Source organism: Tripterygium wilfordii, chromosome 22 (genome assembly GCF_013401445.1).
Source record: "Tripterygium wilfordii isolate XIE 37 chromosome 22, ASM1340144v1, whole genome shotgun sequence".
Taxonomy (NCBI): Eukaryota; Viridiplantae; Streptophyta; class Magnoliopsida; order Celastrales; family Celastraceae; genus Tripterygium; species Tripterygium wilfordii.
In genome coordinates, this window is record NC_052253.1 from 6559792 (window position 1) to 6584670 (window position 24879).

At 38.7% G+C, this 24879-nt stretch overlaps 1 protein-coding gene and 1 non-coding gene across 4 annotated transcripts; one reads left to right on the forward strand and one right to left on the reverse strand.

Moving 5' to 3' along the window:
* The first annotated feature begins 3733 nt into the window (after positions 1 to 3733).
* TRNAL-UAG lies at positions 3734 to 3813 on the forward strand. The gene has a single exon. It is a non-coding gene; the product is annotated as a tRNA-Leu (tRNA).
* Positions 3814 to 4076: 263 nt separating this feature from the next.
* Positions 4077 to 24700, reverse strand: LOC119991082. 3 transcript variants are annotated; one of them, XM_038837275.1, is made up of 17 exons: positions 24271 to 24700; positions 18097 to 23032; positions 17796 to 17984; positions 15714 to 15828; positions 14296 to 15352; positions 12187 to 12634; positions 11689 to 11742; positions 8741 to 11594; positions 8530 to 8643; positions 8010 to 8140; positions 7448 to 7540; positions 7032 to 7301; positions 6290 to 6938; positions 5413 to 5488; positions 5183 to 5323; positions 4611 to 4877; positions 4077 to 4473 (listed from the first exon to the last, which is right to left on the reverse strand). In XM_038837275.1, exons 1-15 carry the CDS (start codon positions 24561 to 24563, stop codon positions 5224 to 5226), a joined length of 11379 nt encoding a protein of 3792 aa, XP_038693203.1. In that variant the 5' UTR covers positions 24564 to 24700; the 3' UTR covers positions 4077 to 4473; positions 4611 to 4877; positions 5183 to 5223. The 3 variants fall into 3 exon arrangements, with proteins under 3 accessions (XP_038693203.1, XP_038693202.1, XP_038693201.1); XM_038837274.1 differs by having other exon boundaries at positions 4611 to 5106; XM_038837273.1 differs by having other exon boundaries at positions 4611 to 5323.
* Positions 24701 to 24879: the final 179 nt, after the last annotated feature.

The following is a 24879-nucleotide window of genomic DNA, read 5'->3' on the forward strand; positions in this document are numbered from 1 at the left end:
TTTTCAGAAAATTTGAGTTCTGATATAACCCTAGTGCCTCCTCCTGTTCTTATCTCTCTATCTCTCTGCATTCATTATGCTGTCTACTTTGCTTTCTGGGTTTTTGCTGCTAATGGAACTGTTTTTCCACCATTTATTTCTCTAACTTCACACACAGATCCCTCATAGAAGAGCATCAAAGGAAACAATTGAACACCAACAGTTTCTTTGCTTTAGGTTCAATAATTAGACCCAAGTTGTGATTGTAAGTAGAAAAACAACAAGAAAATCAAGTAATAGTCTGAAGCCATAATTCATGAACCAGTAAAGAATTCATTTGGACAATATATATATATATGTATAAATACAGTGATTCCAGCTGGTTGATAGGCAGCAATTACAAAGGAGCAAAGCGGTCCATGAGCAAGAAAACAGTCGTCTCTGAAATTGTTGTGGTGTCTCCATGAACATGACCCAACTTGCTGTCTTCCTTGGCTTTAATCCTTCCATCTTCAACTTCTTCTTCTTTGTCTCTGTTTTTTGACAATAATGGCTTCCTCACCTTCTTAACCTTCTCTTTTAGCCTTACAAGCTCACTAACCCACACCTCCACAACTGCTGACATTTTCACAAACACTTGACAAACCCAAAATCAAAAACCAGTTTCCTTTTTTATTCTCTCTTGTTTTGGTGAATTGAATAAGAGGATTTCGATGGGTTTATATAGTGGAAGAGCATGGAGGGGTGTTTTGGTAAAATAAGGTTAATGATTTGGCGGGTTTAAGGTCGTGGGTTTCTCTGGGACTAAAAATATCTCTGTGGTCGGCCCGTAGATACCGTTTAAGGATAGGATCTGAGTGCCGGATATTCGCGAGTAATGGTGGTCAACGTCTTAGAGCCAAGACTTTGTACAGTGTGGTTGCTCACATTGTAGTTTCCATGTGTCTCATGATTACTTCATTGGATAAAGTTCAAGTAACTCCACTAAAGGTTGGTCAAATTACGGATGACAGGGGGCTGCTCACTGTAGTTCCATAAGGGAACTCAAAATTTTGCCTAAAACAATTTTTATACCCTTGAAGTTGCATGCGTTTTTCGTTTCTATCATTGAAGTTAAATTTTGCCTCAAATATCCTTGAAGTTTCAAAAAACTAATCATTTGTGTCCCGAAATCGATTTTCCGACCAATGTTCTCCGGAACTCGAATAGCTGACAATCAAAGGGTCCAACTGGCAATTCTATGTCAGTTTTACATACTATTTTTGTTAAAAAAAATTTGCACCCAAATTAAATTGGATTCACCACTCTTTTTTTTGTATGTTTTGAAGCTTGGGTGGACAATCTCTGTAATTCGACCAGCCTTTAGTGAGCTCTTTGAACTTTACCCTGACATTAAGTGATCCTTATCCTTTCAAAGGGATAACTCGCAAAATGGTCATCGTACTTTGTAAAAAATATCAACTAAGCCCATGTATTTTTTTTTTCTAGGCTAAACAACCCTTGTACTTTGCACACTAACTAAACAAGTCCCTCATGCTAGTTTCCGTTATAACGGAACTTACTTGCCTGTTAAAAAGATAAGATGGACTTTATGATTATTTAATGTTTAATGACTTGTCGAACACATGGAGTTAGTAAATAAAATGATAAAATGATGACATGTGTCCAAATTTTGTAAATCAATTAAAATATTATCTTATATGTCGTGGATTTTGGTTGAAACGTATCTTTTTAAGGCCAACAAAACCTCTGTACTTCAAGCAATGAGTTCATTTAACTCCTTGTAATTTTAATAAATGGGTCAAATAAGCCTTTTATCCGACAATGAAGAATGAAATTCAAAAAAAACTTAATACTCTTCATCAACATTAAAATGTTCAGTATTAAACTGAGTCAAAAACTCCAGAAACACCAAATACACAACTTGAACATACCAAATATCCGATGTAACTCCAACATAACAACAATAAAGAGTTTAAACAGAATGCATGAAGTAACCAAATATAACAGAAACTATAAAACTATTTTGGCAAAAATATACTTTTCGTCCCTCTACTATACATATGGTTTCATTTTCGTCATTTTCCTCTTTTTTTTGTCCCATTTTCGTGACACAACTATTACAAAGGTACCCCTTTAGTCCTTCAAGTGAATTTGACGTTTGAAAAATCTGACATGACACCTATGTGGTTGCCAACGTGGCAAACTATTGAAAAATTGAACAATATGCCCTTAAGTATCAAATTGTGAGATATTTAATCCCCGAAATTTACATGAATAAATACCTGCTTGCTTAGAAAAGAGAACTACCTGCTTGCATTTCCAACAAAACCAAAAAGAATAAGAATTTTAGGAAAATTAGTTTAAGCTAAAAGAGATCAAACATAGCATTCTTGGCTGCAAATATCCATTAGTAATCAAGTCTCAAAGATTCATATTCGAAACCTAAATCGAAACTCATATTCAAAACCCAATCGAAATCAAAATCAAACCCACAATCAAAACATTGAATCAAAACCCTAAACATAACCCAAATTTACAAACCTAAATCGAAACCTAACATATGCACAAAAATAGAACACACACAATAAATACCTTGAGTTCGCACGCATGGGACTAGAATATAAGAGAAAAAGGTGAATGGCGGGTGCAGGAAGAAGTAGGGCTCCCCGTCTCTGCAAGTTGGGAGCAAGCTGTAGAGTTTTCGCTCTTTTAATTTTAGGTTTTGATTTTGATCTACATTCCTCATTTTGATTTTAGTTTTTATTTTGTTGGGCTTAATTAAAGCCACGTCATATTTAACACATTTTTTTTTATTTTCTTCAAATAAAGTCATATATGAAAAGTAGTTGCCACATCATCAATTTTAACGTCTAAATGATAGAAGGGCTAACGAAGTCCATTATGTAAAATATAAGGGTTTGTTTAGCCTTAAAAAAAATATGAGCTTAGTTGACATTTTTTTGCAAAGTACAAGGGTTATTTTGGGACTTAATCCCTCCTTTCAAATGTGAGTAGTCGTGGTATTACATTATTTTATAATGAGAAATTATGCGCTCTCATTTAATTTAATTTTTGGGTAAACAATGTGAGTGTAGAAATTGGACATTATACCTTGCATTTCAGCTCACTGACGGTGTATTGCGCATTGAGCCATGTGGGCGTGCATATATTTTAGTTTAGGGAATCACCCTATCTCACCCACATATGACACTTGGATAGTCACTTTTCTATCTTCAAGAGATCATGAGTTCGAGTGAGAGAGACATAATAATTCTCTAGGGAAAAAAAAAATACTTGCATGCCTGTAGGACTCAAAGCATACAATACCACCTTCAGTGGAGTGAAATGCAGGGTATGGTAAAACCTGCACTACGATGACATTTTTGAAATTATTAATCTTATATTGATAAAGTTAGTGATGATAAACCATGAACTTGTGATTTTTGAGTTCTATTTTCGATTCATTCTAAATGTTTTTTTTTATTTTGATGATGATTTCTGAGCTCTCACATAAACAATAAATCCTGAAACTGTACAGAGTTTTGAATAAACACATACAATTTTCCATATTTTTGAATGAGAACTTTTATTTTCACTCAATAATGATGCGTTGCGTCTGGTCATTGGTCTCTTTATACCAAGTTTTTCTCTTTGTTTTTAGTACATAAGCAGGGTACAAGTTCGCAACCAAATGTTTGCAACTGCGGAAAACTGTATAGATTCTTAATATAACACAAATCATTCCATCAATGACAGTTTGGCCGAGTGGTCTAAGGCGCCAGATTTAGGCTCTGGTCCGAAAGGGCGTGGGTTCAAATCCCACAGCTGTCAATAATTTAAATTTGATAATTTTTTTGGTTGAAATTTGATTGAGAAAGAGACAACCAAACCAAAAAAGATCAATGAAGAAAATATCTTCATAGACTTGCTTTTACAAATATATTTAAATCCCTTTTTTTTGTCTTCCATGCTTGAGATTTTTAGATGTCAAATGAAGACGGCTTAATGAGAGATTCATTGCATATAAGAAGAGTCTTCATTTTAAAAATATTTTTAAGCCTTTTTTTTTTTCTTTTGTGAATCTGTGGTATTGATTCATCAAAGGTAATGCAGACTCATTTCATATTAAAACTGACCCATTTATTACAATGTAGTGTACAGTACAACAATAATCAAAACACACAGGATATTCTTGTAGTACACTACTACTACTACAAACCATATGAGAGTAACATCAACTGCTCCAACTATCAGAGCCAGATAAAATACATGCATTAGGAAAAAAAAAATAGCTCTGCATTACCCCATGCAGTTTAAACATAACTACATAGAAAACTACATTACATTATGAGATATCGAACCATCTTCGGATTGTATTTATTTGCTATTCACTATGGCCAGTAAAACTCCGGTACACGACTACTGTTTGAAAATTCACTTCCGGATCGCTGTCTTCGAACAAAAATGTGACTCGTCCTCCTAAAATGAACACTGCAATCCAACCATCAGAGAGTTTTTAGAAAGCAAAGTTTCATATGAAGGCACTTGGGCTGCTGAATCAACCTTAGTAGCAACAGAGAAGGGTTTTTTTTCTTTTTTTTTTTTTACTGTAAGTCTAGAAAACAAACCTGTGGTGCTCAAACTGGGTCAGTAGGTTTACATGCCTTCACAAGGCTTTGAACCAGGAAGGGCAATGGAGAAACATATTGCGTGGTTGAAAAAGAGTAATCATTAACCCTCAACACAATTACTGATGTATAAAGCCTTGGTTTCCAAGAAGAAATATATCTCAGCCAGGCTTTTAGTGTTCTCTCTGCCCCAATCACTGATCCTTGAAACGCAGGGGATAGACCAAAGCTCACTGGATCATCTCTTTCTCATCTTTTAAAGTGGTGCTGGTGCATAACAAATCATAGCAAATTCCTTGGTCAAAATGGTAATGGCTCATAACAGGCAAACACGGTCTTTGAAGCCGAATAACAAGGCTTTTTAGCAGGAAGTCTCTGGAAGCTTCCTTCCCAAGACACAAGTGCATCCATTCAGGGCAACAATTATGTACCAACAAGATGCTTGAATGGTGTATCTTCTCTCTTATTACCACTGCTTGTTCTAACAGTGCACAGGCTTGAAAGATCAAATCCATCGAGAAGGTTGTCAGTCAATGTTCTAATATCAAGCAATCTTGAACAGTGTATCTCACCTTAGACCACCTTTCACCCACAATGCAGAGTCTTGAGAAGTTCAAATCCATGGAGTCCAACCTTCATACATGTTGCAAAGATTGTCTATACTCATTGCCTGCTTAAGTAGATAATCCACTTGCTCTGCAATACTAACTTCTCTGGGAAGCACAATTTCTTTTTTAGTTATAACATTCACGGGAAATATAATTCAAGATGACCATAAAATGAGAGGAAGAAAAGGCGGAACCTGTTCTCAGCAATATCTCGACCATCCAATTTCGTCTCAACTTGCCTCAGAACTGACATTGCATAAGCATTTTTACCTACAAGTTAAAAAAGACAAAAGGGAAATAAGCCGCACAACATGTATCCTATTAAAGGAGGAGCACACACTTCAAATACCAGAGTAAAAAACAGTACTTCAGAAAAGAAATACGCTTTAAAAGGCCTGCAAGGCAATCAGATGAATTAATTATCATATTGGTGGAGTAAATGACCTAATAGATTAGGCATATTTATGACGAGTAAGAATTCATGTTTCTCACAACACAAGATTGTAATTGCATATTAGGGTATAAAACCACACTTCACAAGATTCCATCATACACTTAGGTATAAGCTCTCTTTTGCATTGTATTATTTAGACATTCAACCTACTTTCCAAGTATAACTTTCAGAGTTTTCAACAAATCTATGTCCATGACATTCTTAAAATCTTTATTTTCCCCTCTTCTCTCAGTGAGTGTTTCTACAAATTAACAAAATTACACAAATAATTATGTGCGTAAATGCTCTTACTTACAGACTATATTTTGAACACCTAAGGCATCTATGGGCAGGGAAATAGACCAATAAGATTACTGAACTAGAGCTACTGCAAGTCCTCGTTAAGAAGTAAAATATATCAGTGTTTACGAAATTCTAAACTTCCTCACACTGGTGAGTTATTTCACCAAGACTGGATTTTGATCGAAGGAAAAAATTCTAACCTAGACATCTGATATTTTAATCGACAGGTGTCGTAAGTATCAGCCATAAACCTTTACTTTGTCAATTCCATTTAAATAAGTACCCAAAGGATAAGATACCATAGGTAGTTCAATAAGATAGATTTGAAACATTACCTTTACCCACACGGCTACCAGCATGTGAATTACGAAGAGAAGCTTGACCATATTCATCTTCAACCTCAACTTTGTTTGTTGAAGATTTATCATTTTTGCCTTCATTCACTGCCTCTGAGTTTTCTTGACCTTGAGGTTGCGAAGAATCAGTAGGAACAATTACAGCTTCACCACTAAATGATGTAACAGCCTTCAAGTATTCGTTTGGCTCTTCAGTTGTTGACTTGACAGAACCAGAATCATCAAATTTCAAGTCTATGGACTGCCCACTGTGCAATATTTCTTGAAAATCAGTTTGGGAAGATGGGACATAATTTGGGGTATCCGCTATTGCCCTCTTAATTGATCCATGTGAAAGTTGTTCCAGTACTTCTGATGTGTTGTTGAAGCTGTCTGGAAGACTTGCTTCAACTGGTGTAAAACCAGATTCTGAGCTGCCACTGTAGATGCTATCTGGTGGAGATACCCATTCTTTATCTTGCAGGGAGAGTCCAGTACCAATAAAATCCTTGTTGCTACTGCTATCATATCTGGAGGTGCTCTCGGCCCCTCTGTTATCGAGTTCAGTAGCAGGGGAAGTAACTACTGACCTGGACAAACTATTTCCTTGTGATTTTACATTGGGAATTTCTCCTAGTCCCTCAAGAGCCTATCAAAACAAACAAAAAATGACGGGAAATGAGAAAGAATATATCTAGAAATCTTTTACTTTAATACAAAGCTATAACTAATATCAATTTACTTTATGAAGATTGCCAGCATGCAGACTTGCAGTTCGTGCAAGCTGGGTCAACATCGAATATAGTCCCTTCACAGACAATGTTAGTGATGGCACCAAGGGCTTAAACGCTTGTAAAGCCTCCCTAATTCTTGAACAATATGACTGGTGTATAGCCTGCCCATGAATCGGAGATACTTCCATCCCTGTCTCTCTTTCTCTTGTCATAGCATCAGTCATAGCAGTAACATCCTTCGATAATACTGATTCAAGAGGAAGAAGGATTGTGTTTACCTGTTCAAAATTTTATAGAATCAACATATTGTCACCCTAGATCAGAACACATTCAGAAGGGATAGAGAAAAAAGAAAAACAAAAGGGTAAAACATGCTGAAATTTTTGCAAGCCAGCAACTGATGAACAAAATGAAAATGGAAAACCTTTGATAGATCTTCCATAAGAGAATGATGGACAATGTCTGCTTCTTTTCTCAAACTATAAACATCATGCAGATCTTCAGTTATTGCCAGAACCTAAAAAGATGAGGGAAAACGTTAGCTACATATATTACTAACAGAGATGTAAATAGTTCCTAATTTATAAACCCTTGAAGATAGTAGCTTGAAAAAGAGATGGGAAACAATGAAGGAAGAAGACAGCTAATACAGAAGACCCATTTAGGCCATATGAGGTGCATTGCACAGCTAATGAAGTCAAATATTCCCAAAATGCAAGCCATCATCACCAATATGCAACTAAGATAACCAAAATTAAGTTGTAATGTTGGATTCCAGTGATGGGGATCAAGTAATCAACAGTATAACTTAAGTTTATTGAGCCTAAAATCTCCATATTGCAAAACTTGACATAATTAAAGCCATCAAAATTTAAGAATTAATTCGGGATGGATCTTGACATCTGTCTCTGATAACATGCTGATGAAGCTCAACAGCATAGGTTACATTATTCACAAGAGGGAGAGAGGGAGAGAGACGTATCTACCTCTTCTAACATGGAACCTGATTCAGAAGTCAATGCGGTGTGGGCTCTTGACACATGACTGAAGGCTGAGAGAGCAATGCTGGTTTCGTATGCACAATCCCTCATTGCTAGAACGGTGCTTTGCAGATCACCTTCAAAAGACCACAGTCGGCACTTAAAGGTTGGTCTTGTGCTAGTGAAATATATAACAGAAGGCATATGCATAAGCAAGGTACATATGCCAGCCTATGTGAGCACACAGAAGATTAGTAGACAAAGACATTGCGTGAGATTGGTCCTTTGTCACATTGCGTGTAATTTAAAGTTCATGCCATGAGGATTAACATGAATTCTGAAGTACTGAATTTTAGTTCTCCGTGGTCAAAACTTTGGTCTTAGTATTCGATACTTTTTAAGTTTTCAGGTCAATAAGAATGGTCTAAAAAGTTAGTGTCTCAAGAACCGAGAGGAAAATGTTTAGGATGCACGCATGATGCATAAGCATATTCAAAGACGTGTATGGAAATAAAGAATACCCAACCTGAAGCTGATTTTGCTTTACGAGATGCGACAGAAAGCTCACTAGTCGCAGTACATAAGCCATTAGAAGCAGCATCCATGCTGTTTTGTACAAGCTTCCATTCTTGTTCAGTCCCTAATGCATAGAAGAAAAAAATAATAAATTCACCACAAATAAAGAAGAAACTCATCTTATTACATGAATAAGCTGACAACGAATACGCCAAACTCACGTGTAAACGAATGATAAGTGACTTCCAATTTTGCCAGAGCATTCATGTATGCTTGCTGCCATGTCCTACCATCACTCTCCAATGGATAAGGATCTCCTCGGATCGGAAAATTTCCATCTCTTGATGCCTCAAATTCCAATAATGACATGCAAATTTTAATGACATCTGATGCCTTTTCCACAGCTTCCCATAGGAACTGTCGCCGCCTCATCAGATGGTCATGGAATGCGGGAGGAATTCCTGAAGTTTTGTTTGAATTATTTCCACTCATACTGGAACTTGGGCCACCACAAGCCCACCCCATTGCTCTCTCAAGCTGCCCTTCTGCTGCAAGGGAAGATTGTTCACATGCTTGCAGGCAGTCCACTGATCTAGCTATTTTTGATACAGCAGATTGCATACTTTCCAACAATTTTGGCCTGCTCAGATTAAGGATAATGGGATACAAGTTATCCTCACTAGAAAGGAACTTCTGAATTGTCACTCTGGTGTTACTTGCAGGAGTCAAGGTAAAATTATACACCCATTCCATCTGGAAAATCTCAAGGCTAGTCTTGCGAAGAGCCTCTCTAAGCTCATTCACCTGCCTTTTCATAAGTGAAGCTGCAGACCTTGCAGCTCTAGCAGTTTCATGAGCATTGCAGTATTCTTCAAGCATTAGCTGAACCCTTCTCACAGCCCCAAAATCCTTTTTCCCATGATCAAGAGCAAGTTCTTTTGTTGCGTCCGTCAATTTCTTCAAGCGATCATTTTCTTTATCTAAGCAGGCCAACATAGCTGGAACAACTCGATCTTTCAGATATTGACCAATGCGTTCCTGCAGTTCGGTCTTAAGCTTATTCTTTACAAGATTGAAAAGTTGCTCAAAACCTAAATTTTGATCCATAGATGAAGCTATATCATGTACACAAGAACCAAAAAAACAATCGACGATGCCCACTTTCCAAATAAAGAAAGCGTTAATGTTCAATAAGCCACCAAACTTCCAGATATTTTTTGATAATGAGTACCCGGAATTCAGAAGACCTGACAACTTGGACATCTCGTCTGAAGAAACAAAACTACCAAACATGGATAATGCTTTGTCAAAGGATTCTAATTCAGCAAAGGGCTTAACTAGCATCGCTAGCAGTGCTTTGCTTCTGTGAACATGTGGTTCCTTCTCCTCTGCAGCACTCAGCACAGAATATAAATGGCGCTCTGGAAAAGCCAAGGAACTTTTAATATCAGCTTCTCTCTTTCTGATAGAAGCAGTGCGCATGTCCCTTTGGCTCCAAGTTTGATGGAGTTCCTCCAGTTGAGCCCTACAAGCTTCTTCTTGGGAGGCAATCTCCTCTGCCTCTTCCCAAGAGAGATGATCCCTGCCCTTCACAGCAGCTTCTTCAAGAGCCAATTGTTGCTCAGTGACGAACCCAACCTTAACAAAGTAGTTCTGTTCCAGTTCAACCAATGACTCCTTCTCCAGTTCAACCTCAACGACCTGCTCCAATGCTGTATCAATAGACCCTCGAATTTGAGATATTAATCCAAATGCATCCATAACTTTCGAATTGAAAGAAACAGCAGATCTCAAGACGTCCAGTAAAACAACTTCAGTCATTTGCTCAATCAATATCTTACAGGACTCTAAACCGGTTTTGAAAATGGAAGTCCAATTTCTTTCAGAATAATATTTTTCTCTGCTAGTATCTGTATCAACATAACGTATATCCCCGAAATTTTTTTGCTGTAACTCATTAACAAACCCAGCTAAAAGTACACATTTTTCTACTTGTTCTTCAAACTCATGGAAAATAGCTTCAAAATCATGTTTTAATCTATCATTTGTACTTCTTTTTCCAGCAGAATCACCAAATATGCCAAGTACCCCACTCTTTACCTCATTATACAAGGAAGCCACTGCTATATTTAACACATAGAGCACCTTCTCCTTCCTATCTTCCACCTCTCCTTGCAAACTGAGATCATTTGTTACGTCATATCTAGATTGTCCTGATAGATCAGCAAAATTAAGACCTTCTTTCCTTACAAGACATGCAGACTGCATGTATTTCATAAAGGAAGCAAGAAGACGATCTTTAGCTTTTGATTCATTGTCGAAGCCAATAGAGTTCATTAATTCAGTGCACTCTTCCTCAACTAACTCTATTTTCAAGGCGTAGTTTTCCATTTTAAGACAAAGATCGTCGTAACTACATTTGATAGAATCAACATCATCCCCATGAACTTTCATAAGAATTTCAGCAGCCTGTCTTCTGGAAAAAGAGAGGATCTCAGAGGTCGGGCCATTAGCACATAGTTGCAGTACTTGTGCCCAGCCATGTGCTGGACTAGTTGTAAGATAATTTAGAGGGAGGAATCTTTGCAAAGCCAACGAATATGCTTCGACAGCAGTTAAAGCAGAAGAAATTCCATGATCCATCTCTTCGATTGTTCGAGAAACTTCTCTATCTATTTCCTGGCATTGTGCTTGTGTTGGCTCAGGAACTATAGTCAATGGGACCCCTGCTACCGAAACAGCTGATGTAAGAGACAGAGCATCTGCCATACTACAGAACTTTATGCAGGAAGTCAGTTCTGGAAGTGAATTGCTTCGTAAAGCATCAAGTATCCTTCCATGTTGCTCCGTCCATGTTGTTGCTTCCCGAGCCTTCTCAGCTACTAGAGTCTTTGCTTGGGCGAATTCTTGAGCCTGGATTTCAAACGATGCACGTATTTCCTCCGAATTACAAGTTGCTTCAGCAACAATGGACTTTGCGGATGACTCATGCAGAATAAGATTAGATCGTTCTTGGTTGGCTTGATGAAAAACAGCAGAGACGCATTCATATTGGTTCAGAACATCAGCAAATCTCTGGAACAAATATTCTAAGTTAAGAAGTCCAGTTTTCATAGAGAAGAAAACACAAGTTTTAAATTACTTTTACTGTAGGCAGTTCTCGTCATACCTCAAGAGCAGATTCAACAGCTGGTAAGGTAGCCAATAAGAGATCATGATGTTCCTGATCACAATGCGAATACATGAAGTAGAGCTCACACATTTAGATAATTCATATACGAAGAATAAGATACTGGCAAATAACTAAATTATCAAAGTGCAAAACTATCAAACACTATATTCTCCGTGAAGCAAGTCCAATACATCCTTCTAAGCTTTCGGATAACATGTAGTATGAATCAACCCAATGCATCAAGCATAAGAAATGATACAAGATTGAGTACACTGAAACACTGCAGATGGCTGGCCAGATGGGTACAGATTATCATGATCAACGAGATAAGGGTTAAGGAATACATATCATGATCAACGAGATAAGGATTAAGGAACACAGTTTAATTCAAATATGAATGGTTTCCAAGCTTAGGCTCTACAGATGACCACAAATACTCTGATATTTTCCTCTAAAGGAAGGTAAATTAACAAATGGGTTAAATGTTTTAAGTACCTGCAAGGGAACACGAATTTCTTGCACTCTAGATGCAAATAAACTCAAGCTAACTGCCAACTCCATGCCCTTTCTTTCTTCACCACCAATAGCAGCATCATCATGAAAGTCTCCTCGTGTCCACTCGATAAGTGGATCCCAAACAAACACCTCCAGCAACATCAAGATAATGTCCTTGTTCTTCCTCAGAGCACCAATAACTGCTTCACAGTTTGCTTTGAAGGTACCTTCTATTCCAGTCAATCCTAAAGCCTCTTCAATTGTCTGGGTAAGACGAAATGGAACAATCTCTGGTACCTTTAATCGTTTCCCTTTGTCAAAGCAAACATTGTAATCAATATGCACGATATCACCACTGCTGAAATCCACGAGAATGTTATCCAAATGCCTATCTCCAAGACCAAGAATGTGACCCACCATGCTCATGGCAGCAAGAGTTCCAGAATACCTGCCAGTAATAAACAGAACCGGTATGGCGGTATAAATGTCTTAAAATTTATCAGATGCATATATTTTTCCAAAATAAATATCGGTTTCCAACTTCTAGCCATCAATCTATATTTCATAATGGGCAACCCATTCACCCCCCACAGCAGGATCTCAGGGAAGAAAACATTGTAAACAGTATTACACAAGCGATATGAAAAAGTTACAGACTTGGTTTGAATATATTGCAATGGAGCATTATCACAGCACAAGGGCTCACGCTTTTCAATAGATCACATGCCATCGAAAACAGAAAAGAAAACTAGAAATCAGCGTCTCAGTATTAACTGACAGTTTAAAATTGTAGATTTCTCTCCTTGCATGGGAGTTTTTATAAAGGGAAGAGGCATTAGAGTTCTTTCACATACACATATTTCTTTTATCAACTAGCTCTTTAAAGGGAGGAATTGAAATTTTAAGGTCTCTAAAACTGATTTCCCATTAATTTCAGAGAGAGCAACTTGGAAACTCCAAACTTTAATAACCATAATTCCCTAGCCCACCCTTCCACTCCAATAACTACGAATCAAGCAGGCCCAAAATATATAATGGCAACTAGATTAACACATGGAATTCATCACAGAAAATATGGTCTTTCCTGTGAGGGACATGTCCATTGAAATAACATAGTGGAATCAAAAACAATTAACATAATGGATTCATGTAGCCATGTCAATATAGTTGGGACCAAGAGCTAGATGATAATGATGATAAAAAAAGCTATTGCGATCTCAAGACATAAACCCATAACTAATCTTAACATGGTATCAGAGCAGGAGATCTTGGGTTCAAATCCGCAATTTAAATCCCCATTTGTTGTTGCCCAAGTGTGGGCCTTTGTGTGTTTATTGTTGCCCCAATTGTGGGCCTTTGTGAGAGCCTCTAGTGTTGCGCCTCGTTTTTGTGCATGTGTTGGGCCATCGGATTGCGCATCCCGCACATGATGGGGAATGTTAGAATATATATATGTGTGTGTGTGTGTGTGTGTGTGTGTGTGTCTGTGTGTGTGTATGTATATGTGTGTGTATATATATATATGTATATGTATACGTATATAAATGATGTGAAACGCAACAAACCAATAAGTTAACTTATTGGGTTGAATGACAAAGTAACTAATCGTACCACCATGCAATTCCTAACTAAAAATAACAGTGAATCACCATCATAATCATAAAGAACAAAAGTAAATCCAGAGACACATGTGGTTCTCAATGTAACCGTCATTTTTTTGGAATGAAAGTAAAATAAAGACTTTCAAAGGAAAAAAGGGGAGATGGATAGAAGCTTATGAAAAATTGACAAATGAAACCATTTTTGCGAAGTTGGAGATGACATCAATTCAAATATTAAGGACAGAGTGAATAGATTTGGCAATTTGCAATAAACTCCAAGAGATACACATGATAGAGTGACCGAAGTGAGTTTGGAACCAAAATACTAGAGAAGGCAAGGATTACGATCCAGGCTTAGACTGAGAATGTGGTCGAACCAATTAATTTAAGAAGGTTAAAGTGAACATGAAACAAGAAAAACAGATTTAACCTCCTCTGGTTCAAGTAGGAACCATTCAGTGTAAGTTACACATTGGTCTAAAAATGAAATGAAATCCCTTGGGGTTACCTCTTCAATTTTGAGCTGAATCCTTTAAATCCTTCACTAGCGCACCAAAGTTCTTGATGAAGCAGCTGTCTAGGAACCTCCTTCATAAGGTCCAGAAGAACTTTGCGCTTTACATCATGAGGCCAGTCTCTTCGCGAAACTACTCTCCTTATGCCTTTCTCTTTGAGTGCTGGGATAATTTTACCATAAAACATATCACTTGGTCGAGGTACAGGAAGAGGAACTGAATTTTTTGTACTGCCTGCTCCCACTACTGAGAGCTGTGCTAGATGTGCACGGTGTTGCCAAGACTTAAAGACACTGTATATACTTATTACATTATCCACCCATTGAATAAGACCAGCCCGACCACTTATTGGAGTCACAGAATAATAGCGAATTCCAAGAAAATGACTACGTGTGGCAGCAGATGAATGCATAAAACCATTAATAGCTTGCAAAAGCTGCATGATTCTTGCATCAAGACGTAGATCTTCTCGCCCTTTCAGAAGATATGTGTATCTCTGACCATCTGACCCCAACATGACAAGCTTCTTAGGTCTTGTCTTGGTTGATAAGATCATCACCTGCTCAGCGAAAGAAGCAATTGTCGCAATTCCTGGCAAAGTTGTAGAGCGATCTATGTCCGACTCCGATTCTGTTACCTGCTTCTCAAGACCAGGCATTGGAACATCAGAAAATGATAACAAGGCAAGTTGTGGTGCAACTTCTTCTAAAGAAATTGTCGATTTCCTCTGATGAGATGCCAAAGATGCAGCAATGTCGTCAAATAGTCGCCACACTTCTCCAAGCATGGCAGCAGAAACTGGGGGAGTCCTAAAAGTTGAGATGGCTGTTTTTAGTTTTTCTCTGTACTCTTCGTAAAACCATATTTCATGAGGTGTCTCGGGTTTGCGAGAAGTTGAAGCTAGACGGCGTTCCAAGGCCACAATGATGGGAGCCATCATAGCTGAATATTTAGCAGCACTTATCTTACTCTTCTCACTCTCACTAAGAGATGAATTCTCGGTAATCCGTGCAGCTTCTTCTTTTAGCACATTTATGCGTCTCATCACATCTGAAATAAGTAGCAAATACCTAAAAGTATGAGAGACACCTTAACATGCATGCTATTAAACATTCAAAGAATTTAGAGACAACATTATAAATTGTAACAATTTCTGATAGAGATTGAAAGAATTCACACAATACAACATATACTGAATATGGCAATTATAAAATCTGGTATACAGTACGGCTTTCAGGTTCCAACCACTACATTGCAGTTCATTTGGCATTGAGATACCAACATCTAATTCCTATCATACATAGACAGAAAATCTGGGAAATCATATTAAATCAGATAATCAAGTAGTATACTAGGAAAAAAGGAAAAAAGAAGAATGCATCACAACATCATTTTGGCAAGCCATAAATACCTGCATGAAGATCTTGAAGAGTGCTAAGCCATAGTTCCTCCCAAAGAACAGTAACATTTCCAAGCTCATTTATCAACAGTTGGACATCCTGAATTAATCTTGGGTGACGATCTCTCTGCATACAACAAGACTCGCTTTAATCATCCCATATTGTACTTTGAATAAATAATGTTAAGTTTGGCTAATAAGTGGCCCATATACTCTCTCTAAAATGACCTATTAGAGATGGGAGAGGGTACCACATACATGCACATACAATTCACCCAAACTAGATGATGTGAGACATTTATTTCTTAACACTCTCTCTCACTTGTGGGATGGACAAACTGAATTCTGAATATTAAACAAGGGCAACGAACGGGCAAACCATGGCCCAAGAAATGGGTGGAGGTAAGGCCGTCCAAGAACACTTCGCTAGGGGGCACGCTCCGATGCCACGTTAAATTGGGCTCGTAAGTGGCTCATATACTCTATGTAAAACAATTCACCCAAACTAGACGATGTGGGACATTTATCTCTTAACACTCTCCCCACTTATGGGCTGGACAATCTGAAGGCCCAACAGGTGCAACAAATGAGCAAATCATGACCCAACAAATGGGTGGAGATAAGGCTGTCCAAGAACACATCACTAGGGGACTCTAATACCATGTTAAATTTGGCTCATAAGTGGCCTATACACTCTCTTCAAAATGACCAATTAGAGAGAGGAGAGGGTACCACACTTATGCACATACAATTCACTCAAACTAGAAGATGTGGGACATTTATCTGTTAACAAGTAACCATAAAAGTACACAAGATTCAGGACAACCAAGGACCTTAGTCCCACAAACCATCAATTAAAACAATATAAACCATACTCAGGATGCCTAATATGCTATTCTCACAGACACACATCCCTGAACTGAACAGTGGAGCATAGAAGCAAATTGAAGACCGGCTGTCAACTCAATTGCTTACTCAATTTCCTTTTTCCGATCAAGCGTATAATGGAACTTTTCCTTTCAGTCGCATATATATCGTATTTCTTAGAACATACTCATATATCACCACAATGCTCCCAAGTGTAATGAAAGAGGCCTGACCTCTATAGCTCCAAGGCATTCTATAACACATGTCAAAAGATAAAAGGTAATAAGATTTTTCATGAGATGTCTAACGCATCAAAAACAACAACCACATTGGCTGGGCTATAAAACTACGCTGAAGATATGCAATGTACCATAGCCCATCTGTACACAATAGTGACAATACTAGCCTTGAACTGCTGCGGCTTATTCTACTGTGGTTAATGCCCCTAGTTCCCTTCTGGAGGCAACTCCATCTTGCTAGAATTCTGAGAGACTAGTCAACAGTCAAGTAAACAGTATTTTGACTTCCATCTCTAACCAAATAATGTCACATGCACGTTCACATGCAGTTCAGCAAGTGGGCCTTCCCATCCATAGGGGAGGAAACAAAGAACAATTGCTTTGATCCTCCTAACCATTTGTTAAATTATATAAAGTGAAAGAAATAGATGGGTAAAATCTTATTTCTGGTAGGTAAAAATAGATTAAAAATACTCTCAAGTCTCAACTTTCGGCATGGAGGGCAAGCTGATGTAAAATGAGAACATACTTAATCAAGGGCATTCTTTGTGTATTTATGAATTTGTACTTGGCTGGCACCCCCTGGTGGATATTTTAACAATAAAAGAAAAAATTGTTGCGTCTCTATTACTATAGCAACCCCTGTCCCATGCCCTTCGGGGTAATCATTAACATACCACAAAATCCTCACTACTGCCATTATGAACACAATTCCTATAGCGCCTCCTGTCCAAATGCCCTACAGACTACAGAGTAATCATTAACTTGCCACAAGTGCCTCACACTACTGCCTGAGAATCATTTGGCCGAGAACGTTGCTTTCTTTATATAAATTTTTGACCGAGATCCGAAATGCCTCACACTAAGTGCCCCTGTGCCTTTCTAATGCTTCTTTCTCCTTCTCAAAACTATGTGTTCATGCAAATTATACATCAGGCATGTAACTATGTATAACAGTCTAAAGACTAATGAAAGAAATCTCTATTACCAAACAGCCCATTATGTGCTGAAGCTCCTCTGAAGGCTTTCCTTCAGATGCATCTACATCAACCAGTGTTGGGTACACTATGGACCATGGAGACAGCTTGGCCAGCATCATTAGTAAGTGTTCCAGCTGCTTCCGGACCACTTGCTCAGGGTGAGAACTTAGTCGAGCAAACAACTGAGGAGTTACTTCCTACAAAAAAAGGACGCAATCTCATAACTTTCTGCATATACCCGCAGGGCAGGGGCGGGGGATTTACACATAATAAGTATGTAAGTGAGAGAAGCATGTACAAAATACTCACCTGCCATGGAAACAAAGGCATTGTTGAAAGGACAGGTTCAAGTTCATCTTTTAACTCCACTCCATAATTAAGAATGATGTGTAGGACATACAAAGAAGCCCTCAGTGTGTAGCTTCCAGCCTTTTGTTTTAATGGCTCATCATCAAAACCAGCCAACTGACCATCTGAAAGCTTAGCAGAGGAATATGTAAGGTACTTAATGAAACCATGTGCTGCATGCCTAAAGAGAGAAACTCTTCTCCTCCTCAAAGACCACCAAATCTTAACTAAATCATCAATGGTAGATGATATGGTTGTTTCTTCTACCCCAGAGTGTGCTCGTACAAATAAACTATGCAACTGAGAAGCTACTCTGGTAAGAAGGGATTCACTACTAGCGCTCTCCGCACCTGGTGCCCCAGCTGCAACTTCAATCGTGTCCATGACTTGCTGCACCAATAACTTCATAGAGTAGTCATCAAGCCAAAGATTCAACTCTTCCTTTTCATCATTTAAACCTGACATGTGACCCTCTTTCTGAAAATACTGCAGAATCACATATTCAACTCTTATTCTCTCATCTTCTGTCAAATTGAACCTTTGAGGCAGAATTTCAGGGACAAGAATAGAAGGAAAAGAACATGAACGCAGAAAAGGTGCATGTGGCTTAAAGAGAGAGTTTCCAGCCTGATTAAAACACCAAGAGGCATAACGAATCCATGATTTTCCCATTTTGGAGCAAAGATGTGTAGACAGCTTGGTAGATGCACCCACAATTTCCTCGATTATAACATCAATGCTTAGTTTGGAGCTCGCATTTTGATCCTTAAGTACGGGTATGCCACCAAACGTGGAAATATCAACAACATTATGATCTGCCCATATCTTGAGGACAATATCTTCCAAACTTAAATCTGGGTAATCTTGCCTCAGCCAGTCTGCAAGTTTCAAGCATGCCTTGGCCTTAAGAATACTATCATCAGTGTCAGGAACTATAGATTCCAAAGAAATCATGCAAGGACGCAAATATGACCAAAGATTTGTAAAAGCATCTTCAAAATTTTGTTCAGCATGCATTAGCAGGCACCCCTCATACTGCAGATTTGAGGCTAGGAAATTACGGTATCTCTCATCAGTGCAACTCAATAAATGATCTCTGAGATATTTGATTATACGGTTTCCCAGCATCAAGTTTCCCTGTTTACGAGATAAACTCAACAAATTCACACATAACTTTAAAGTAACCGTAGAAGTTGGAAAACTGGTTCGATAAACCCGAAGAACCTTTAACCACGGATTACAATCTTGATGAACTCTATTGATTGAAGACTGCATTGACAGGACGTATGAATCTAGTATTGACTGATGTTGGCTTGGCTTCTCTAGGTGGCACTTCAGCTTGTCGCCTTCTTCAACTGCAAAGATGCAGTGCAATTGGGTGGCAGGTCCTGCAGCCTCCGGAAATCCATCCAATGGCAGAACAGACAATATTTCCTCCAGCATCAACTTGGCCTTCTCTAACTCATGGGGCACCTTCTCTATGTTTCCCTCAACAAGAAAAAGCATTGCTTCCAAAAGCATCTGCTCACTTCTTTGTAATGCCAGTTTGGGATCAAGAGTGAGTTCACTGCTACATTTAGGAGTCAAATCCAGGTATGCCCATGAGGATTGAAGATCACCCTCATCAAAACGTGCCAAAGCATGGATTGAATTAATTTCATGTCCAGCTGTGGTTAGCGCACCAGAATAGCTCTTCCCAGCATGCTTGGAACGAATAGTTTGCAACTCTAATAGCCACGATTCTAAAGACTTCCAATCCGAAACAGATGAATACATCTCAATAATCCGCCCAATAGCAAACTGTACACCATCAGAACCCAGATAACTAAGTGACTCCTCATTCTGTAACAAGCGAGCAAACAGAGCAGCAGCCTTTTCATATTGACCTTCTGCCTGATATACAAGCCCCGTGATCCATGCAAAAGGGCCCAATCTTCCATTGTCATTCGTCGGAAAGTTTTCATCCACAAGAAAGGAAGAAAATGTTATTGTAGCCCATTTCTGCAGGCCAATCAAAGCCTCAGGTTCATGATTCTTACACAAAGCCAATGCCATGTGGCGTAACACCCTCAAGATGTCTCCAGAAAATTTATTTCTAATAGTGTGAAGGTTCTCAGCTACCTGGGCCCTAGACTTGTCTTTCAAAGATGAACCCACAAGACTTTTGAGCTCCAGCAAACGCAAGGTACAATATTGAATTGTAGCATCATAACAATGCAGTGCCAATCCAGCATTCATCATTGGCTCACATATACGAGAAAACCATTCTTCACAGACTTTCTTGTTCGTCCGGAAGAACAAGGAACTTTGATGAGAGGCTGATGGTAAGATGGCAGATCCCTCGTATGCATTGTATACATTTTTCTTTAGAGCCTCAACGAAATGCAGTAGCAACCTCATTGGCAACAAGCGAGTGCCTGAAGCACCGATTATAGTTAAGTTTCCATCAGTTCGCTCATTATCAAGCTGTAGCACATGTGCAATGTCCAACAGCATTCTCTCCAGTGCCGCAAAAGTTTGGGTAGGTCCACCAAGATTAGTCCGGAGGCGAGTAGAAATACAATATCTAGCTGCTTCTTGTATAGCCCACCAAGCACCAGCCAAATTATTCACCGAGCATATTTTTTCAAGAGTATCTTCTTCAACTTTTACATCCAACCAAAGATCACTGGCACCAAAATTCCCTGTTTCCTCCGGTTGACCTGAAGCAAGGTCTTTTGGATGCCGAGAACTATAAATCAGTTGTTGGATCCAAGAAGAAAGTGGTAGCTTCCAACTTTGTGAAAGGTAACTCAAAATAGAAACAAGCTGCTGCGAGTGGAGTTGCTGATGCAATTGCTTCAGGGCAAATAGCTGCTTCCAATGTAAATTAGAACTGTTACCTAAAGTAAGAACACTGGGGCTGCACGTGGCAAGTATGCCACAATCGTATAGTCCACATGCATATATTGCAGTGGGTAAGACATCAGACAGCAGCCTAACAAATGATTTTTTTACATCATTATCAGGATCCCCAAGTTTTTCTAGGACCACTTCGGCAACAGGGTAAAAATATGTGGGATGTATGAGCCTAGCTTGCAGAAGCAGCTCCAAAACTAATGCAGCCGAAGATCTTACTTTCGGCTCCCTGTCAGATGCAGCACTCAAAACTGAGAAAGCTATGTTCTTAACTACACCAGCATATCCAAAAGCTTCATTGAAATAAGTATTTGAATCTGAATTCTCATAAATGGCAATAAGATTCTCACAGAATCTTTGGAACCATTCTAGCGATACTAATTTGACTGCCACAGGAGAAGAAACATGGAGAGTTTTGACAAAAAGCCCACTGTACTTGTTCAGATGCTCAACAATCACAGCATCCTTGAAACTTTGAGAATCAGCATCCACAGAACATTCATTGCTAAATTGACTTCTTACAGAGTACTTGCTTAAGAATTCTACTGTAGTTAGCCTCTCCAGGGTCTTGACAACGTTGACTTGCAACTCCACACAACTTTGGATGGGTAAATCAAAAGGATTCAGTTTCTCAACAACAGACGACACCAATGATTCTGATCTTCCGAGATGGACCACAGCTATGCCTGGCTGGCCAATCAAATCAATAGCCCTACCAGGGGAAAGACAAGTTAACAACACTTTCAAATCAAATTTAATTAGTGCAAATAACTCGAGTTTTGAATAGCAGCTGGAACCATTCACACTATTAACCTCATCTCTACAACTCATGATTTTATCAAGCATGCCTTTCAACATCTCCAGCTCTTTGATCAACACGGTCAATGCCTGTTGGACAACTTCCTCCTTCCCATGTTGAAGAAAGAAAACATAAGTGGCAGCAGAACTCCCCGTCACTAGGTGATTTGGATGCATACGTAATTGAGATATAGGTGCATCAAAACAAAGTACTTTGGGCACAGATGATGAAAGGAGGCCAAGCTTTTGCAGAGATAATAACTGCAGGTTGGTCTTTAAGACTCCATGAACCTGATAGGATGTAATCTTCCCAGCTTCTAAAGGATGTGGAGTTTTTCCCATTTCTAAACTTTGAAATAAGACATCAACTGCGAGTGGGTAGAAGGTAGAGAATTTCTCACCTACTATCTCTGCCAAAAGAGTCAAGCACTTCCATGAATCTTCAATCCATTTCGACCACCCAAACCTCCGTCCCACCACTGACAAGCATTCTAGTAACTTAGGAACCATGTTGCAAAGAGTTTCACTTATTTTTTCAAGCATATTTATTTCCAATAAACCAGAAGCTGTGGACTGAAGAACTGTTGAAAAACAAGTAAGTAACGCAAGTAACCTTCGGAATTGTTGAGGGGTGCCTTGACTCCCATCTTGAAGCAACACATCCATGTCACCCAAGAACTTTGTCAACAATCCCAGTGAGAACTGCAAATGACCTACCCAATGCTTCTGAAATTGCAAGAAACTATCCATAATAATATGTCTATCTGAGTCAGCAAGGTCTGGTACCAAAGCCCAGCCCAGAAGTAGATCAATAATATCGAGAAAGTGAGATTGAAATAGTCTAGTGAATTTCAATGATATCAAAGTTAGAACACCCAGAAGACGGTGTAACAAACCCAACGAGGTTCTCTCGTCCTCAAGAAGTTCTTGGCAAGATTTGAGGATGGGCAGGGCATAACCCTCAAGTCCGCCAACATCTCCAGCACTGAGAAACTCACGTAAGCCTTCCAGTGCCAGTTCTCTTGTTCCATCTCCAGAACTGATATTCCTCAGCAATGGCAAAGCCCAATTAATGAACCTCTCCACCAGACTGCCAAGCATGAAATGGTTTTGCCTTCCATTTGATGCCATAGGTATTGAACACACTACAGCACAGAGAGCCCCATATGCAATTGCTGTTGCTTGCCTCACAGAATATGACCTGACAAACAGTTTTGCAACAAATTACATAATGCAATAATTATGTGATCTAGTCAATTAAGTAAACGGGCAGTGGGGAAAAAATTTACAATCAAAAATCCTTTTCATCCATTTACCCATTTCCTTGATGAGAAAATAGAGAACCATCGAAAGAGGAATATTTGAAAATCTCTCTCTATCCAAAAGGGTAAAATGGATACTAATGTCTATGTTTTCTAAATTAATAAGTTGGATCCAAACAGTCAAAAGGCCTTTTCATCAATTTCCCCATTTCCTTGACAAGGGAACAGAGAAATCATAGGAAGAGAGAGATTTGAAACTTATTCTCAAGTCTTTATCCAATTAGATATGAACTACTCTTTCTAATTAATTGATGCATTGGGTCCAAACAATAGAAAATTTTAAGCCCAAAAATTCAATCATTCCAAACAACCAAGCCTTTATCCCAAAGTTTTAGGGTCAGCTACATGAATCTATGATAAAATCAACGGGAATCTACTACATGTATTTGTTTCCGCCATTCATTCTTGTTTAGGATCATACTGTCATCAACTCCTATTGAATCCATATCCTTTCTCACTGCTTTCCCCACAACTAACTCTTATTCATAGGAAAATGAACAAACAGCCAACATTCCAAGGTCAAATACCTCTGTTTTTCCAATCAACTCTTTTTTTAAAAAAAAAAAATTTCATCATGAACTAAGGACAAAGCTAAACTAAGATTGTTCATTTGGATCACAAGCAATTTAAAAAACTTTCAAACCTTTTGGAAACTATTTCCTAGACCTCATCAAGTTCATAATTGCAAAAAGGAAGAAAATGAAAATTGTGAAACTCACCAAATGGACCTATCATCTATGTCGAAAAGTAAATCCAAATAACCATAAGCAAGTAAGAAGACCGAAATTCAGCCACCTATGCAAATATTAATCCAATTGTTATCCAGGCTCGCTCATACATAAAAAATCTAAGCGCCTAAGCAATGCAAATTGTTTCACACTATCTCAATGAATCGTAGCATTAAATCATTCATGCTAGACATAAGTACTCTGTTGGATGATACAAAATAAAAAATTTAGCTCTATACTGCAATGTATTAAATTAACAACTGAACAAAAGCAGTAAAAAGAAGGGAAAACCCAATGACACTAACGCAACATAAAACGTGAGAACTTAAATCAAACCCTGAAAAACAAGTAACTAATCCAAATTCGACAACAAGAGGTGGAAGCAGTACTTGTCAGAGAGCAATTGAGATAAGCCTTGGGAGAGGAAAGAGGCAGAGTGAGAGACAAGAAGCGAGTTGGGAGGATAGAGAATCGCGCGGTGGAGCGAGTTGATGGCAGAGAGTCGGGCCGAGTCCTCATCCTCCGCTGCGGAAGTTGATGAAGCTGCGCTGGAAGTTCCAATTCCGGTTCCGGCGGCGGCAGCAGTTGTGGTCGTTGAAGGGATGGAATCGTCTTTTTGAAGAGCTACGGAGAGGAGAGCCGCAAGTTGCTGCTGTTGATGGTGGAGGCTTTGCTGCATCATGGGTCTGGATATGGCTTCGCATCTCTCGCTGTTTTCAGTGTAGTCCGTCTCTCATGGATATGTAGCAGACTTTTGCATTTGCTTCGAATGTTGATATTCTTCTCAGATTTTCTTCGAAATCATGTTGCCGGCATGGAGGTTGCAGTCCAAAGGTTGATATAATTGGGCCGAAATGGGCTAAACTTCAGTTTCAGATTGGGCTTTTGGGGCAGACTCTTAGCCTGAAAAGCCCATGAGGTTTTTAAGTTGAACGCAAATTTTATTTACATACCATTCAAATAATAAGTTTACACCACATAATCTAACCTTATTAGTT

Coding starts and splice junctions, on each gene's coding strand:
- LOC119991082 (XM_038837275.1), bottom strand. CDS start 24,563: ATGATGCAGCAAAGCCTCCACCATCAACAGCAGCAACTTGCGGCTCTC. Junction 8,141..8,529: donor TAAAGCAAAATCAGCTTCAG/GTTGGGTATTCT, acceptor GGTCTTTTGAAG/GTGATCTGCAAAGCACCGTT. Junction 5,324..5,412: donor CGAGATATTGCTGAGAACAG/GTTCCGCCTTTT, acceptor TGTGCTTCCCAG/AGAAGTTAGTATTGCAGAGC.